Source organism: Styela clava, chromosome 7 (assembly GCF_964204865.1).
Source record: "Styela clava chromosome 7, kaStyClav1.hap1.2, whole genome shotgun sequence".
In the NCBI taxonomy this organism is placed as follows: Eukaryota; Metazoa; Chordata; class Ascidiacea; order Stolidobranchia; family Styelidae; genus Styela; species Styela clava.
In genome coordinates, this window is record NC_135256.1 from 11,493,314 (window position 1) to 11,507,672 (window position 14,359).

Below are 14,359 nucleotides of genomic sequence, written 5' to 3' on the forward strand. Positions count from 1 at the left end.
GGGTTAAAACACAGTAATTTCTTCCTACCAACAGCGACCGATGGTGTGAGTATGTCACTTGTAGCTATCGATATATTTTTTAAAAAGTTTGCGGGCGAAGCATGCATAGCTGCAGTCTTTTATTTCCTGACTAATTTCATTCCAAATAACCGGACCTTGGAACAATATGGATTTTTGCAAAATCGATGAGTCTGACCTTGGAACAAATAGATTGTGCTGTGAGTATCTTGTGCCATGATTGTGGATTAAACCTATGTTTTGAAAATAATTCATAAAAGTATTTGGAGAACAGTTTTGTTTCGTACGGTACATAAATTTTGCAACTTCATAACGATATAAGTCATTAAGTTTAAGAAGTTTATGTTTATAATAGTACGGTGTTGTATTTTCTTTGTAACTGCTATTGGAAATTATGCGAATTGCTCTGTTTTGCAGTACACTGAGCTTTTTCAGAGTAGAGGCATGGTATCGTGATAAACAATGATTCGGCAAATCACCCTCGTTCAATAGCACTCGTGTTTTGATCCTCAACTGCATCAAGAAACTTTTGAACAGTTTGCTTAACTATAAACAAACTTGAACGAACAGAATTCACAGCTCTACTTCTTACGAACTATGTACCATGAGATAGATACATTATAAACATGATGCAGCAAACGATTTTAACTGTTGCAGGAACTACGCAACACTTACCCTATAAATACAGAACGAGGAAGCTGTTTGAAATCACATATGAGTAGGGCCTACTACACGTTTCTTTATTATGGCAATGCACTATTTACGCAAGGCATATTCATCAGGCCATGAATGACTTTGGTTATCTTTATCAGAAACAGTGATTAGTTTGGCTGGCAAACTGCAATACTTGTAATACGGAAGTGAATTTTATTCAGGGCGCTTTCAGTCAGTGTATGACAAGTCAATTTACTGCAGTGTTCTTGAATGTCATTTTACGATCACTGTATATGACTTTTTATGTTTAACAAACATTTCATCAGTGGCGACCTGATAAATTGAAAGCGGGGATGTGTTCGTTTAGCATTCCATAAGGAACATAGAATCAGACTCGTACTTCTGTTACGAAAGTACCGGCAGCTTAACTTGGTATACGATTTCGCCTTACTCTTTGGTCACGAGATTTGTAATTTTCTTATTTTGAGAGATGAAGCAACTGTTATCGTGATCATTTTCACGTGAAGGCATCGCATAAAACCTAAATTCAATAATATTTTAGGATCAGAAATACTATAATTTATGGTATTTTTATTTTATCATATGATTCATAGTCGCACAATGGCATGATTTCGTCAAGCAAGCGATCAACCACGTTCAGTCACATAAACAAATTCGTAAGTTTGTGTAATATTTTGCGGAACAGAACGAATGCCACAATTTCTCTTTCTCTCTTATACGTGATATAAAGCGACATTAAAAACATGTGGTTAATATTTAACTACATCAAACATAAAAAGTAAACTTTGGGTCAAAAGCTTCGCTCTACATTCAGAGGAGAAAAGATTGGCCAGCCATGCCCGACAGAAAAAATCTTCAGTAATAGCCTCAATCAGTCAGTTACATATTTGTATAAATCCTGTAGAATGTAGCCTACCTGCTACAGAATGCTACTGTGAAGGCAGAAATAGAATCAAACTTACATAGAGTAAATTAAAAATAACCAATAAAGGGTAAAATTCTTTTGTTGTTATGCGGTTGCGGAGGTACGGGATCAAAGTAAATTCACAACTATATGCCAAGCATTACAAGTAAAGCAGGTTCATTCATGCTGTAAATTATATTCGCCGTCGGAATTAACGGTGGAGGGCACGAATCAAAACAGAAAGTTAAATCGGATCTTCGTTTAAAGTCGCATTCCAGGTCTGATTTAAAATCGGCAGACTAATGAGATATAGTTTAGTATAAGATTGTAAGTTATCAAATACGTTGAACATTTAATATTTAAATTGGAATTTGATTTTTGGGAGGTACGGTTTCAAACGATAGAGTGTGTGTTTACGATCAGGTATGAATATACATCATTCTTCTGTTCGGTGACAATAACATGAAATAATCCCAAAAAAAGATAAACAATTCTCTACTTATTTTATCCTCGGGCATTGGTAAAATAAAAGTTTCATGTTTGAGGTGATAAGCCGTATTCGCGTTGTCAGACAGTTACATTAAATGCCTTTGTAGTGGATTAAACACTACTGTAGTGTAGTACTACATAGCTAGATTTCACCATGCAATTTTATGGTTTGTTGTTGACTACAAAAAGTGAGAGAGAGCCGAGTTTATGGACAAATGCAAATCCTATGTTCTACTTAGGAGACATAAACTATAATGTAATAATTATTTCGACATATATACCTTTAAAGTTATCTTATTATAATTATTGAACTATTATTATCTATTAATCTACTGATCATCGTCGGATTTAAAATCTAACAAGGGCAAAATGGAAGTTGAAGATGGTGAAAATAGTGATGCTTTTGATGACTTCGCAATACAAGTAAACAGGTATGATCAAACATATTTTGGTGACACGGTGATAGAGATAATTCTTATCATTTGTCGATAAAATAATTCTTGAAAATAGCAATCCAATACCGTAAGTAAATATCACAAGCGACTATCAACTACTGTGATTCATAAGGCAGAAGCATCGTATACACTTTCTATATTATATACACATAAATTTATACAAATGCCTTCCAATCCTTCAAAATTCAATATTTCGAAACTATCCGAAACGACGCAAGGATTTAGAAGGGTAACGATTTCAACAAGATTGAGTTTCATCTACGTCTTTTTATTCGCATTAGTGCTGCCTCGAGCACCGTCTGACTCATTTCTTATAGAATGTGTTAAACCAAGCAACATTGACCAAGCTTAGCAAAAATTTTGAGTACAGTCAAAATAAACATGTTGTGTTCAATAGGTTTTATATTTTGGGAATTAGCTTCATTAGAAAATTAATCACATGTTGGGATTATATAGATAGAATAGTCGCTGGAACAGTAGAAGTCGTTATTCTCGTGAGTGACGCACGAAGTTAAGGTATAGAACATGCGACAAGGTTGACATCACCAAGGATGGTAGAAATTCGTTCGTTAACGTAAACGAAGTTCAATATTTAGCTGCTTTAATTATTTGCATTGCTGCAAGGCGAGATTTCTCTGAAGTTCCTTGCCGAAAATAATACCATGCTAAAGCTGTCTTATATCGGTGAAACTATTATTGTTGCTGAAAAATCAATCACAAGTTACACTCTCGTTAGCTAATTGAACTCTCTATTCATATTTTGTTTTTATCTATAGGTATATATACCACACCTGCTGCTCGAGTTGTCATGAGTTTTGACTAATTTCTTTCGCCTCCGATTGACTCTTTCAATTTGAGCTAATTTTTATATAAAATGCAATTACAATTGGCATTCCACTAATCATTAGCAAACCGAGGTCGCTTCTAAATTACCCAAGATTTCTCTTTTTGGTGGACAATTGGTTAAAAACAAATAAATACACTTTATCTCCTTTTATTATCAATCGCGAATTTAAGTAAACATTTTCATGCTGAATCACATTCATCGATCTTAGAAATAAACATCAGGAAGGAGTAAATGTGATATTTATATACTCAATCTGTCCATTAAATGTCAGGATGAAATTTTGCTCTGAAGCTTTCGTAAAAGGTTTAGTGTACAGAGCGTTTTGAAGCATACATTTCTTATCGATACTTACTAGACCAGTAGTTCTCAAAAGGTGGGACGCGCCCCACAAGGGGGGATTTTATTGTTTATTTTTAGCTATAGGTATTTTCATAGTGAGGCGCGAGACTTGACAAATTCTAAAAAGGGGACTCGGCTTGAAAAGTTTGAGAACCACTGTACTAGACAATCGATTTTCTGTGGAGGTGTCAGTGAGGGTGGGATGCTCTTAATTCAGTTGTAGCATCGTGTTGTCGACAACTTTAAAGCTTATGTATTTGTCATAACTCAAACATTACCAATTGATAAATGTACAGTATCATTTTATTATGCTACCAAGAAGAGCAACTCTTATTCAAATATTATACATGGCAAAAATATAGTGAGAAACGAAAATATTAGGTGGTATTTACATTAATCTGATGGGAGTATAACACCTTCTTAATCGTGTCAGTTTAGAAATGAAAGTGGTTGAAATATCTTTTGTTTGCGGAGTAAATATGTGTTCTATTGAAAGTGTTGTAAAATCATTTCAGTAAAAGCCGATAAGTCTATTTAGTAACCGATTCATACCCTGGCGCTTTGTAATACCAATCTGATGAATGTGTAGCAACATAGCGAAGGTGTCGAACAATCCATAAAATATAAGGAGTCCCAAAGCATATGGCACCAATTTTAATTACTGCCTAAATAAATGCCTTCTTTGGTATTTTTTGTACACGAATTATTTACACTTCCATAAATTTTTCTCTTACGCTCCTCACTATAAATTGAAAAAATTAATCATAAAGCGTTGCTGATTTTAAACAAAAATATTATTTGAATGACTGAAGAAGTGTTGTGGCTAAATAACCGTAGACAACTCTACTGAATGCTCAATCAGAGTATAAAAATAATCGGCAAAAATGATAGGACCTGTTTAATATAAGGCCAATAGAACGCTTCCAGTAGCTCTGATCGTTTCAATAAATTATATTTTGAATTGATAAACTACTGCTGGCTGTTACTACCAGATAAATGATTTCCTAATCAACGTAATAAGTGTTATAAAGCACGAATTCAAAATGAGAAGACCGTCCCATAGTCCAAGAAATGCAGGATAATCTGCCCTGCGTCATTGAACTTGTCGTTCAACTGTAAGCTGTTGGTATTATTTAAGATTACTAAGTAGTGAGTTAGTGATACGCAAGATACAGTATTTACTTAGTGGCTTTGCAAGATGGAAGTGTAGAAACTATTATCCAAAATTTGTGGGTTCAATATTATGATTTATTCATCTCCTAGGAAATTGTTATAGGGTTAATTAACTGTGCCTGATTTTAAAAAAATAATTTTTGTGTATACCCATACCAACTATTTTGTAACGTAAGGGGAGGGAAAGCAAGAATGTCTCGTTTGTTAGGATATCAAATGCCATAAACAGGACGAAATTTTCCCTTTTTTAGAAACAATAATGATGAAAATAAAGTATTTACAAGATTTCGGAACAATTCTTACTATAAAGCCGTTGGATCTTCTGAAACCGGCGTAAGAAGAAACTTTGCTGTTCGAAAGGTAATTAATTTAAATTTCACAGTTGGTTTATCGTACAAAAACATGGAATTTTCTCATTTGAATTTCGCTAATTGATTTTTAAGCACGAAATTCATCCGTTACTTGGCGTCTTCGAGATTTCAATTTATGGTCAAAAATCTATACAATATGCAATGACAATATATATGTACTGTATCATCCATATTCCGTACGCACGCAGAAAAGTTGATGGTTTCATACAAAACTGTAATACCTGCATTATGTCCAAATATCACTTTCATAATATAAAGATGAATAGGCTGTATTCTGTTTGTCGTATTCAACTAGTATATATTATTATTTATTGTACTAGCGAGCAGACGACGAAGGAGTTCGAGCTCGTGCTTTGTTATATCAACAGTATACTGAAAGAGGACTTGATGACGACATGGAGGATGACGAACAAGACACTTCAAGTCAGTGTTAGGAATATGGATATTTTCTTGAGTAGCCTGTCAAATCGTTATACGTTTACTCGATTAGAAATGTATGTTATAAACTGGCACCGTTAATTATACCCACATCAATTTTTGTTTCGTTATATTAAATATACATCATGCATATTTTGAATCATTGAAATTTAGTTTCCTGTCAATTTTGAACCATTTATCTCGTCATTGTATTTCCTGTTTGCTATACTATAATTATATATGAAGCGCGTGACAAAACTTTAGCTCAGCTGAATATTTTAGATATTAGCGTACGATTGAATATTTCAATGCAGAGCTAAAATAATGTATAGGACTTTAAAATCAATGATATTTTTGACTTTTTGAACCTTTTGCTGTTGAACCTGAATTCAAATATTTGCAATCAAGTTCTTCATTACACGAAATTGGCCAATGCCTCTTATTTGGGTCTACTTAGTGGCCAGCTCTAGTTTGGATTTAAATTTCTTACTGATAACCATACTCCTAAATTCCAGTGTCTTCGTCACCAACATCTCTTCAACCAAACAATAAAAACCATACAAGACCTTTGTGGTGCAACCTTCCCTCAGTTCGAAACAGTGGAATATTGCTCACAATATCGCCGAAAGAAAGAAAAAGGCAAGAGGTGATGGGTGGAATGTCAGGGTGGCTCTTTTGATTTGATGTTTATTTCGATTTACAAACGACAACCACTAGCGCGGGGAATACCTCATTTAAAAATGTCATTAAAATTAGTTCCAAAATACTTTTTTGTCAAAAACTTGATGATCTCCATAAAAAGTTCTGTTTTAGTTGTCATTATCGTAACAATCTTGTCATATGTATATACTTGATTTAAAGTTACAAACTTTTAGGGCTGTACCTTATAATAGTCCAAGTTGACAGACCTCCAAACAATAACCTTACAACCACGGTCAAATGCATATAATCTTAACATATAAATTACATGTAAATCAGTGTGGGCCGTACTTACATAAAAAAAAGTCGTATTTAGCCCGATAGGGGTTTGTAGTTTTGTTGGCCATTTACTGCGTAAAATTATCAGACCACCAGCTGTTCGATTATTACCCACTTTTACAAGTCTTTCATTATAAAAATATATAGCATCAAGCATTATATGCAGCATTATTACTATTATTGAATTTCTAAAGTTTTCAAACACTTATTGATCTACGTTTTTACCACAGGCCATGTATGAGCTCTACACATCTGAACAATCGTACCTTCGCAGTTTGAACATATTGCACAACGTTTTTATGAAATCCGACCAACTTCGAGCCACAACAATAGGCACTGATTATCATCATCTTTTCAGCAACATGCAAGAAGTCTTGAATTGCAGCAAAAATTTTCTTTCAGATTTAGATGTAAGACTGTTTTCTTTATTCATTATGGTTGAATAATAGGGGACATCAATGCGCATTTTTAACTCAAGAAAATATTGTATCTGACTTTGTCACACCTAAATCATATCGCTTTGTTGAAAAAGCGTTGAGATTTTTCAGTATTTAACGGTATACGGCAGGAGGAAAGAGAGCAAGTCTGACCGATTCAAAAGGCATTTATCACAGGGTCACAATGGCAAGAGATGTACAAAAAAAGCATTGCAAGCTCGATTACCATGTTGTCTTGCGTTGTTCGTAATAACATATGAGGAAGGAACAGGGCAAATGGACTTCAATTGGATTGGGTCATATATATATATGAATATTCGGCTTCTTTTTAGCGTCGAATTCGGAGAAGTCCAGATACGATAGAAGATTTATGTGATATTATTACGTTACATGTGGCTGAGAAGAAATTTAATCCGTATATTACCTACTGTTCAAATGAAGTTTACCAACAGAGGGCATTTCAAGTAAGATGTCATATTTTCAGAATATTTTTTTGCTCAAAGTTTGAAAAAATGTGAATAATAAAAGCAGAATCTAATTTATCATTGTGATAATCGCGCGTGATAACGTTGTTGTTGGCGCTGTAGACATAACTCAAACACCTGAAATTTATATTTTGCGGCACGTTCCGACGACCGAAAAAAATAGTCAGGGTGATTTGATCTACTGTACTTTCCAATTCCAGAAACTTCTTTTGCAAAACCCCGATTTCGTGCAAGCTATGAAAACTGCTGAAGCAAATCCAAGTTGTATGAATTTACCACTACACTCATTTTTGTTATTACCTATGCAAAGAATAACTCGACTTCCATTGCTTGTCGACGTAAGTAATAAAAAATATTATTGATACTCTACTGACTACAGCGAATAGTGAGCCTCCATTAATTTGGTCCTAAAAATACCTATTAACAAACGCTAATTGATCTATCGATTTATTTTTGTGTCCAAACTTGCCCATTTTAATAAAATAACAAAATAAAATATGTTGCCTGCGAAGCCAGAAGAAATATCCACCCTTCAACAGTTGGAGAAGCTGGACTAGTATGGCAAAGTGGGACAAGTGTGCTGAAAGGGGACAAGTGTGGTACACCACATTCTTATGACGTAACCAGTGCATAATATTGATCAATTTTCACATTTTTCAGATGATAAGGCAACGATGTGATATCACATGTGCGCATTACGAAACTGCATCAAATGCATTACGAGAAACAAGTCGACTTGTTAAAGTAAGATACAATATGCTACATGTAATATTATCAATCTTACCAATTTAGATATAACATTTTTACGATTGTACAAACTTACTTTTTACTTCGTTCAGGTTTGCAATGAAACGGCCAATCAATTGCAAAGAACAGAAGATATGATAGCATTACAAAGACAACTAGAATTCAAGACCAGGGTAATTATTTGAACAATATTTAAATATCTCAGGGAAATTTTGTTGATATAATTAACAAAATATATATATGTATCATGTAATACTTTTGTAAAATGTATGAACACAATACCAGATACTTTTGGAGCGATGATGCCGTGCGGTAATTTCCAAAAATGTAACGCTTTCATGTGAAGCACAGGACCTACTACATTTGATAGTTCAAAGAACACTTTATGACTATCGCATGCCCTGAGACCCCGATAGTCCCATGCCATTACTGTCATACCGTTAAATTGATACTGATAAAGAGTGTGTGCGGTTACTGAATGTGCCATACTCTTGACTTGATCGTTTGTGTAATATATAATCTCATTGCGTCTTTTTTTTAAAGTTTGTATCTGCGAATAATTTGTCTTTTTATTTGAACTTTACACGATTTTTGAACGTGGTTCATTATTTCAGTCATTTGCACTCATATCTCCATCTCGTTTTCTTTTGAAAAGAGGATTGTTGATAAAACTAACTGATGAAACTGTTCTTGGATTTCGAAAGTTGACTAAACAAAAATGTCACGTTTTTCTGTTTTCTGACGTCATCATTATTGCAAATAAGAAAGGGTAAGAGTGAATTTGAAATCACCTTCGAATTTTGATAGTCCGATTGGACAAGAAGTGGGACATATGGATAGTTTTGTTATTATTATTATTATTATATTTTTGACGCTTTTTGGGGTACTCCTGAAGTATGCGCACCAAGGTGTCGCATAATCTGAACCCTAACCTGGTACACAACCTGTGCGCCATCTCCGTGCGCATACTTCAGGAGGTCCCTTTTTTTTAACTACGGGACCAATTGCTTTACAATTTTCAGTGGTTAAAGAGTGTTGTTGTCGCTAAGCTATTACTTTTATTTAATCTGTGAGCTGTAGGGGATTCGATTCGATTTTCGCTTTCGTGTGATGACGTCTTCAAAATTAAAAATTTTGTGCCGTGGTTCCGTGATTATATCTCAGTAATCTGGTGGTCAGACTAACGGTACGATACTGCAAAGGATTTGGGGTACTCCCGTAGTGTGTGTACCAGGTTAGAGTTTGGCAATAATATTATTCCGATATTCCTTATTTTAGTTCTATTAGGAGTTCGGGGACTGTCTGTGTTAGCCAAGTGAATATAACTCCTGCCCACAGATTTCAGTCTTTACACAACTTGATGTAAAGTAGGCGAACAAAATTAGTTACCTCTATATTCGTACACACACTTCTGAAGCGCCGGATTTGGTACTATGTCGACTTCGTTTTGGCCTCCGTGTCGATATATTTGAGCATTGCTCTCTTGTTATTATTTATAACATATTTATTTTAAAGTGATGAAAAATACACTGTGAACGACTTCTGTTATCGACATCGATTGAAATTGATCGAAACAGACGACGAAGAAAATGCATTTCAACTTGTTCTAGAAAGAAATCAAGTCAGTACCGTTGTACTTCAAAGTTTTTCGCATTTATTTAGCAAATCAAATATTCGTGTTTGTGAAAGACCGTGAATGTGATATCCGAAACGAATTTGAACTATATAAGTCAGGGGTGTACAACCTGCCGCCCGCGGGCCAAATTCGGCCCACAAGGAGAAAAAGTGCCAATTTTGAAAGGTATGCGGCCCGCAAAACAAGTTTTTAATTGTAGACTTTTAAAGTTAAAAGCAATATTGCCTTTCGTTTTGCTGCCCGTTTACTAGTTATTAAATATAATTAAGAGAATTTTATTAATTGTGGTATTGATAACTATTTGTCTAATATACTGTGATGGTGTTGTGTTCGCTTTCGTATGTATGATTTCGCTTTCATATCATAATTTGCGACAGAATTGAAACAATTAATGATTAATCAGAGAGGGAGATGACGAATAGAATTACAATGACCAATATCTTTTTAAACTATGAAATACAGAAACGGATTATTCAAAATAGCATTAGGCCCGCTTCCAACTAGTTAGCAAAAAGGCTAGAATAGTTTTTGAACGCAATAAGCTTTTTCTATGGAATCTTCTCGATTCTCATCTGCGAAACATTTCCCCAAAACAATAATATATATATATATATTTTATACATATTAGGATGGTAAACGAGTTGGGTTAAGATTACAAGCTGACTGTCCCAGTACATGTGCAAGGTGGATTACTTGTCTCAGGATCGTGACAAAGAAGGAACCAAAATTAGGACAAAGTCATATTCAGGTAAGATCAAGAGCAATTAAAATTAACTTCCTGGTGAACTGAACGTACTTTCATTTATTCACTTTACATATTTTGTTCGAAATCCTTTGTGATGTTGTGTACTACCATAACGATTCTTTACATTCAGGTCAAAATAACTCGACTGTTTCACGCTGAAGATACAGACTGCATATCGTTGCAACCGGCAGATGTATTATGTGTATTGCAATATACTACGGATGGTTGGTATTATGGAGAAAGATTGATTGACGGAAGACGAGGTTGGTTTCCTTCTTCACACGCCAAAGAGATTTTAAATGAAAAAATGCGCGAAAAGAACATAGAAAGAAGTACAAGAATAATGGGCATTGAGACTCAAATATAGTCCTGCAGCTTCTGGATCGGGAATAGCGAGAATGAGGTTCGTGCAGCATAAACGAGAAGTAACGAGACACTGCAATCAACACCGTTGCTGTTAGAAGTCATAGACAGCCAGCAATACTTTTTTGATTGCAACATTCCTCTCTGGCACAATTTCACCACGAGGCCGCTTCGATTAATTATTGATAGCGTAACTAGCAATCTATCTGCAAAATAATATTCTACATACATTTGAAAAAAAAAAGAGATTTTTAAACGCTGTTATCATAAGATGATAATAGTTTTTTTAATTACATTTTTGAGTTTTAATAATTTAAATATGTATATATATACGAAGCAAATATATGAACGTTGATGCTTTGTTGAATAATCATAATTAACTTATAGTTGCCTCACAAAAAATGAAACTGAGACAAGAGAATTTTTCACAAGGCGGTTCACAACACTCCGCGTAAGGGTTGTTGAGAACCACCCGTCATTTGATAGAATCACATATTACTTAAATCCATTGGGCTGCAAAATTATAATAGCATCAAATATAAAATATAAATGATTTTGTGCAATAATGCAATCTTAAAAAAAAACGCTCAAAGGTTTCGTGTTAAATTAGGCAGTAAAACAGACACCGAAAAAGCGTTTAAATTTGTTCACAAAGCATTGCTGAAAAACTGCACGTTTCAATTTTAAAAATGAAGCATTATTAAGGTTTAAAAACGAAAGTAAGTTATACAGTCTAGGCTTGCACGTAATTGACAAAAATCAATTCCGTAATTACGGCCAAATCGATTACGTAATGACCCCGTAATTGCGATATTTTTTTCACACTTTTAAACCTATCATAACAACCAATTTAATCCACTTCTATTCCGAATGGGACATCGACAGTTGGGACAGTTTGGTTTTCATATTTCCGCCAGTACTACACGCCGGCGACATATGCTAAAGACAAATATCAAGGAGTGAATTCAAATTAATTTTATTCTGATTTTTATCTTTTGTGTTAGCTTTGATTTTCCTTTATCAACTTTATCACCCAATTTTATGCGATCAATTTTATCATTACCAACACTGGTATGTGGTAATATATTTATGAAACGATAGTTGACTTTTTTAAAATCGTATTAACGTATTAATACGAGTTTCGTATTGAATAAAAATTCCGGGTTTCTAATTTATAAATCAACGACGAGCGTATTCTCTCGTTTGATTATACTTGCGCTTGCCTCACGACGAAGACTTGTTATTGTACCGTTTTTTTACATTATCCGACTTTACTACCTAGTTAGCATTTTATAATAATTATTGATGCCGACTTATTGACGATATTCCGATTACCATGCTTCATTTTACATTAAATCATTTCGCGGCCTAAATGTTATAACATTATTTGTGATAAATTTAGATTAAATATTAATTATTTGCGCATTATTTAAATACCGTACTTATGTGACATGCCTTCTCCGAAAATACAAAGTTATATCGCAAAACAATGCATTTGGTGACATTTATTTTGCACTCACGAAAATATTAATTTACTTTTCTAACTCAAGTCGACAATCCTATCGGCTAAGATTGACACAAGTTTGGTCGAGTGCCGGTGGTATTTGAGTCGACGATAAATCAAAATAAGTTGCCGCATTTGGTAAAGACTTAAAGATATTGTAAAGACATATTTGGCCGAAATAGTGCGAGGCATTGTGAAAACAAGGCCAAGTACGGACAGATAAATAACGATAAAACCGGTAACAGAACATCAAGATTTTGTAATAGAAAATGGATCTCGCGCAGAATAAACATGGGAAATCCCGTCTTTTTGTTGTTTCTCTGCCGTCTGAATCGCTTTACCGATGCCGGAAAGACTAAGTTGCGTTGGTTCATTACGTCGGTCCGTCGTCATATTGCTGTTTGATAAGCGCGACATTAATTATCACGGCATTTACAAATAGACCATGTTTGGTAAGTTGATCTCTTACATTCTTTAGTCATTTCACCCGAAGAAGTTGAAACCAGGTGTGTTGGCGTCCATCGGTCTCAACACAATTCTATCCCATATCTACGCTTAATATGTACATTTGCCATGCTAGATAAGTTGATAATAGGTTAGTAAATGGCAACGCGTTATGCCTTCTCCATCTGCATAACAAGAGAGAGAAAAAGGGTTGCGAATACCGGAACTCTAACTTCTTCTACTTATTAAACTTTAATTTTTTACAATCGACGGAATTGACTGTTCTAAAGAGAGCTCGCTCCACCAATAATTACGAATTTACGTAATTCGTAACTTCGCTTCCGTAACTCGAAATAATTCCGTGAATTACGTGCAAGCCTAATACAGTCTATGAGCAAGTTGAATTATTTATCGAGCATAAAAAAGTTTATTTCTGAAACTTGAAAGAATCCCCAATTGAAGAAATGAGGTTTTGAAGAAAACATTAATCGAAGTTTGATTCAATTTTTCGTTTTTTAGTAATGATGTTCTAATCTACATCATAACCCACAAAATCAAATGCTTTATTGTCGTGTGTAGATATCGAAATTACGTTTCGGACGGGCCAAGCCTTTTCTGCAAAAATAATGAATTTATGTAGATACTAAAGTCAAAGGGCACATTTTAATTAAGGCCACATAGAAGTGATTTTTTACCTGGATTCAAGGTTGAGCTGTAAGGGCGTGCTGAGACTGAAGGTACTTCCAGAAAATTCAGACTTGGTCGTCGGGTTGCGTCATCTTGGTCGAATGTACTTGCACAATCTGTGAAACAAATATATATCAAAAGTTATCAGACGTGGCGTTGTGAAATGCGACCCCTTATCAAACTTACAATTAAGCTCTAAGAAAATGGACCTAAATCTGCCAAAAATGCATTATCGGAGATACACAATATTATCATAACATATTTGATATATATATTAGTTTAGTTTCGGAGTATACTTTGTTATATATTTATTTAGAAAGTTATCAGTTCTTTACCGAAATTGACGAAAACTGATTCTCAAGAAACCGCGACAAAGCTAATGAAACGAATTTTAATTCAGACGATTTTATCAGCCATTTCGAAGAGCATTTCGCATAGAGACACATCCAATATGTTTTCTCCATTTCGTCATCGAAAGATACAATTTCTGGCAAACAAAGAAATCACAATCTTACTAGATTTCAATATAGTATCAACCGATGGTCGTCGATCTTGTGTAATTGAAGAAATTGCGAGAATGTCATAACTGGGACGTCTTGAATTGTAACTTCCTTCATCGGTGATCTTTGTACCCTCAATTTGTTG

General features: G+C 34.5%; 1 protein-coding gene and 1 long non-coding RNA gene across 2 annotated transcripts; one reads left to right on the forward strand and one right to left on the reverse strand.

The window, feature by feature from the left end:
- Positions 1-2,349: 2,349 nt before the first annotated feature.
- Positions 2,350-11,446, forward strand: LOC120328068 (rho guanine nucleotide exchange factor 26-like). Its single transcript, XM_039394464.2, has 13 exons — positions 2,350-2,517; positions 5,152-5,260; positions 5,592-5,694; positions 6,204-6,334; positions 6,897-7,076; positions 7,436-7,567; positions 7,789-7,926; positions 8,249-8,332; positions 8,428-8,508; positions 8,950-9,104; positions 9,851-9,956; positions 10,600-10,719; positions 10,847-11,446. The coding sequence occupies exons 1-13, from the start codon at positions 2,456-2,458 to the stop codon at positions 11,081-11,083; spliced, it is 1,638 nt and encodes a 545-aa protein (XP_039250398.2). The 5' UTR covers positions 2,350-2,455; the 3' UTR covers positions 11,084-11,446.
- Positions 11,447-13,396: 1,950 nt separating this feature from the next.
- On the reverse strand, positions 13,397-14,348 carry LOC144425227 (uncharacterized). Its single transcript, XR_013477389.1, has 3 exons — positions 14,230-14,348; positions 13,723-13,830; positions 13,397-13,642 (listed from the first exon to the last, which is right to left on the reverse strand). It is a non-coding gene; the product is annotated as an uncharacterized LOC144425227 (long non-coding RNA).
- Positions 14,349-14,359: the final 11 nt, after the last annotated feature.